At 36.4% G+C, this 2,620-nt stretch overlaps 1 protein-coding gene across 1 annotated transcript; it reads left to right on the forward strand.

Annotated features, from left to right (window-relative positions):
- Positions 1 to 228: 228 nt before the first annotated feature.
- LOC123970965 (complement factor H-like) lies at positions 229 to 2,599 on the forward strand. Its single transcript, XM_046049410.1, has 4 exons — positions 229 to 457; positions 1,135 to 1,314; positions 1,835 to 1,940; positions 2,288 to 2,599. Exons 1-4 carry the CDS (start codon positions 388 to 390, stop codon positions 2,373 to 2,375), a joined length of 444 nt encoding a protein of 147 aa, XP_045905366.1. The 5' UTR covers positions 229 to 387; the 3' UTR covers positions 2,376 to 2,599.
- Positions 2,600 to 2,620: the final 21 nt, after the last annotated feature.

The following is a 2,620-nucleotide window of genomic DNA, read 5'->3' on the forward strand; positions in this document are numbered from 1 at the left end:
TCTCTGACATTTGTCCCAAATTGAGTTATGTCAAGTAACGTCATGCAAAGCAGACTCAAAATATAATTTTTTTTTTGATGTAATACAAAGAAATACATTAAAAGCCTATAAATGTATTATTATTGTACAAAAGAATCTGTACTGGAACTTTTCTGGAGCTCTCAGTATTGTTAATGTGAACAGTGTGTGCTTTGTGTGTTCACATGTGTCATGTTGTGTTCATAAAGCCTTGTGCAATCCCACAGGGCAGTCCACACTGTGACCCTTCGTACTCCCTGAGGACTGCGCTTAGGGAAAAACACACAGGGATTCCACAGAAAGCAGAGTTTGTCAAAGGAGTTAGCGTCAGTAAGACTGTTGTTTCTCACTGCACAGCTGCTTATCGAAATGCGATTGTCTTTAATCTTTTTGTTTATCCAACTGTGGGGGAATGTGAAAGTTTCTGTATCACAGAATGGTAAGACAGACTTATATTTTTTAAATACTTGCTTTCCAAAAGTTCACACTGTTGTCAGGTTAAAGGAAGAGGGGTTGCAAAGAGAAGAGACATTCAAAGACATCCATGTTAATTGTTGTGTTTTGATTTGTGTTGTTGCCTTATTACAGTAGGATGAGCATACAAATGCATCTCAGAAAATTTTAATAAAAGTTCATGGTGAGAACCAGACTCAGAGATTAAAGGCTCAGGAAACCTTTGCAGGTGCTTTGAGTTAATTTGCTGATTAGAGCTCTTCTCAGGTCGACATTTCTGTATTATAGATTCTTTCATCTAAAATTGACTTTGAGATACTAGAGTTTTGATTTCCATCCTGTAAGCAGTAATTATCAATATAAAAACTACAAAGTTTTTAAATATTTCACTTTATGGTTAATAAATCTAGAATATATGAAAGTTTTGCTTTTTTAATTAAATTACTGAAGAAAATGAACTTTTCCTCAATATTTAAATTTTTGAGATACACCTATATGCGTCGGTTGTTTGGCTTAAGTATGTAAAGTATGGTCTCAAAATTATATTCCTGCGCACACACATAGCTAAAGATCTTCCGATTCACATGTTTTGTGATTAACACACAACTGTTGAAAAGACATGTCCAATTTCTCTTCTTTTTTTCCCATGTTGCTGTTTGTTAGTATGTTCAAAGCTCCCAGATGTTCCTCATGCCCAAGTGTCAGGAGAGACCAAAAAGGCTGAGTACCAACAAGGAAATGTGATACATTTTACTTGTGAAACTGGTTATGTATCAGGGCCAACCATCAGATATGTCTGTACAAATACAGGCTGGATGGCAGTCCACCAGGGAAGGTGCTACTGTGAGTTAAATCGCTTTCTGTTCTGCTCCTTATTTCGTTGCAACTTGTGTGACTGCAGTAATCAGGTTACCACAAATGTTATTCCTTTTATTTATTATATTTTCAAAAGATCTATTTTAGGTTTTCATTCAGGAGAATCCACACTTAGAGACAATAATTACAATGTGCAAGTATTATTTGAATATATCTGAATAAATCTGTTCCATATCAAGAAAATTACCCAAAAGTAACCAATTAATCAGAATATATTACTGAGAGAGTTCTGCATTATGTTGCTGACAACAATTTCTAGTAACTGGAGAACAACCTCTTCAAAGCAACAAACCAATAACATGTCTGCTGCACAATAAAAGAACAAACTTGGATGAAAATTACATCACTGCAGTTTACAAGTGCTTTCAACTAAAATACAACAATAAAGCCTTAAAGAATAAAGACCAATGTTTAAAATCAGGTAAAGAAAAAGAAAAAAACTTTCATTTGGTTGTTTGGTTGATGATGCTTTTTCTCTTCTTTTAAGTGAAGCCATGTGAACTTCCTGATGACACTCCCAATGGCTATTATCAAATTATCAACGGTGAAGACTTTGTTTTTGGATCAACCATCAAATACTTCTGCAATGAAGGGTATGTGGATCTAGAATGATTCATAGAAACTGGAAGTAATGGTAACTCAACCTTTGTAAGCATTTTATATGCACATATAAGGACATTTTGGGGTGTTTATTTCAAGTTTTGTGGAGACATATAATTACAGCTATGTTAAATGACATGTTATTGTAATACAATGTCAACCACCTGGTGAACCAGTTACATAGGTTTCACAGGTTCTAGTGACAAATTTGATTAATAAACCAATCATAGTGTGTTATAAAGCCTTCCTTAGTTGTACCTGGCACATTGTTTTTCTTTCCATAGTAATTTCTCTGACTAGTAATCAGGTGGAAAATACTGTTATATACTGTTCATTGCAGGTATCAAATGGTGAGTAAGGACGACACCAGGACTTGTTTGCTGAACAAATGGACCAATCACGTGCCAATATGTGATCGTAAGTCTTAAGCCTAGTCCACACTACACGATTTTTAGCCCGATTTGCCACTCAGCGAGCTCGGCGACCGTCAGGCTGTGGTCTGGAGTAAATCAGCGGTTGATTGGCAGTCGCATGTGTGAACTACTCCATGACGCGTCAAAATGGCTCCCCCGACACATTTCTGACACATCGCCGACGTGTGCCGATATCTAGCATGCAAAATATCTGGAAAAGTCCGGCTCGACATCTACATCCAGCCAATGAGAGCAGGCAT

This window comes from Micropterus dolomieu, linkage group LG05 (genome assembly GCF_021292245.1).
Source record: "Micropterus dolomieu isolate WLL.071019.BEF.003 ecotype Adirondacks linkage group LG05, ASM2129224v1, whole genome shotgun sequence".
Classification (NCBI taxonomy): domain Eukaryota; kingdom Metazoa; phylum Chordata; class Actinopteri; order Centrarchiformes; family Centrarchidae; genus Micropterus; species Micropterus dolomieu.